This window comes from Laetiporus sulphureus (assembly GCF_001632365.1).
Source record: "Laetiporus sulphureus 93-53 unplaced genomic scaffold LAESUscaffold_103, whole genome shotgun sequence".
NCBI lineage: Eukaryota > Fungi > Basidiomycota > Agaricomycetes > Polyporales > Laetiporaceae > Laetiporus > Laetiporus sulphureus.
The window spans coordinates 1-1,997 of record NW_024468612.1 but is presented as its reverse complement, the minus strand read 5'-3'; the positions used below and the strand labels follow the sequence as shown (position 1 = coordinate 1,997).

Here is a 1,997-nt window from a genome sequence, read left to right as displayed (position 1 = left end):
TGACACATCCATCATCACCTCTACCGCTGTCAGCCTACCTCAAGACTTGGTAGCAGGCACCTTCGCGTAAGCCGCTCCCTCATCAGGATAGTGCTGCAGCAACATTTGATCTTGGATACTTGTGCAGCCCCACCAACATTGCTTTCAAAATATGGGCAATATTTGCGAAAATACCACGAGTTATCGCTTACAAAATACACCTTGCGTCCACAATGACATTAAACTATTACCTATCATTTATATATCATTTGTATAGGATTGGTCACCTATAAATATATAAATAAAATATTTCAGATATCTAAAGACATGCATACTCCAAATCGACACAGTGATTGTCCACATATAAGATCTCCAAGAGCACGGCAGTCTTTGACTGTAAACTGCTGGTGGAAATAGATCTTTATTTAGCAGTTCACAATAGATAATCCAATTTTTAGGGAGTTATTTTGGCACACACAATGGGATATTGGGAACCCTTTTACCCAGAAGCGGTCTCAGAATTACTACATATTGTGCAACAATTAGTAATTTATTTGCTATGGGATGCCTAAACCACCTTTTCCCCAAAAGTTATAAGGCTTTTTCTCCCACCCACCCTCCCTTACTTTTGTGCCCCTCAGTCTTGTTTTAACTTGCTCATGCCGCGTCGGTTCCGGGAGGAACCTGGCAAGGGGGAGGTAATGTAGGATACAGCGAGTATGTACGAGCTTATCTGAAGACGCGCGCATAAGAAGTGCAGCACTCAAAGATATATAGCAAGTACTGAGCGCATGTTCTATTCGAAGAGTCGAGAAGGATCCGTGAAGCAATTAGGATCACATGTCCGAAGATGAGCGTGAGCAAGTCAAGGATGATCCAAGCAGCGCCAAAGGATCACATTTTCAAAACCTTCCATTTTTTAACTTTTGCCTACATAGCATGCCAACCTAAAAGGGCAATTGAGAGACCATTGCCAACAAGTATGAACAGCGTTGGGGAACGCATCTACTTGCATACAACAATGCAAACATGGCAGCTATTCTATATAAAATCCTAAAAAGACATAGGCAACCTTTTGGGTACAAGACACAATCTTTGGAACAGCCCTCTGACCAAGGGCATCCTATCATTTGGCAGCTTTGAGCGCCATCATGGACCTGGGCAAGTCGTTAAAACTACACCACTATGGCAGCTTTGAGCGCCACCAAATGTATGACATCATCACGGATCACGGATCAACCAAGATCACGATCGATCAGAAAGTCTATCTCGACTCAAATCACAGATCAACCACGATCACGATCGGTCAAATCAATCAAATGATGTCATACTCAGACATGTGACTAGGGACATCATGCCACCTTCCAACGCCACATGATTACATCAGCATAGATTATGTAATAAAGAAAAGATACTGGTCGAGTTTCGAACCTGATCTTCACTCGCTCAAGTGGCTTAGGGGTTAAGCCATGGCAATCTGATACGTCAGGACCCGATCGTCTCACAACATAACGTGTGCGCGGGTTCGATTCCTCGATGAAACGGAATCTGCCATGTATTATGTAATAACCTACCCAATCCGCCGTAGCACAGAAGCACGAAGTCATGACTGAAGACAGAAGACCAGGATAAACTGGTATCCGGAGAATGATACCTAGGGGCCGACGCTGCGGTCAAAAACAGTATCTTTTTACAACTATCATGCATTTTGAACGACCTTGGCATGTCGTTAAACTGTTCACAATTTGGCAGCTTTGAGCGCCATGAATGATCAAGCACATGTCTTTAAACTGCAAGCCTTTTGCACATAATTTTGAGCAACAGAAGCCAATAGCGCTGTCTGCGATGTCAGACATGTAGAACCAAGAACTGTTAGCCACACAAGTGCACCATTTACCTGAGCAAGTCATTAAACTGCATCACCCCTTTTTGCTGCTAGCAAAGTCCTGAAATGCCATCTACACACCCTGCCATTCCACCCTGGAAGTCAGAACCTGAAGCGAGGGTACCATTTACCT

The 1,997-nt window shown here is 43.7% G+C and overlaps 1 protein-coding gene across 1 annotated transcript; it reads left to right on the top strand.

The window, feature by feature from the left end:
- Positions 1 to 1,130: 1,130 nt before the first annotated feature.
- On the top strand, positions 1,131 to 1,445 carry LAESUDRAFT_765103 (uncharacterized protein; the record flags this gene model as incomplete). The annotated part of the gene is made up of 2 exons (XM_040913568.1): positions 1,131 to 1,284; positions 1,327 to 1,445. 2 exons carry the CDS (start codon positions 1,131 to 1,133, stop codon positions 1,443 to 1,445), a joined length of 273 nt encoding a protein of 90 aa, XP_040757632.1.
- Between the last annotated feature and the right edge of the window lie 552 nt (positions 1,446 to 1,997).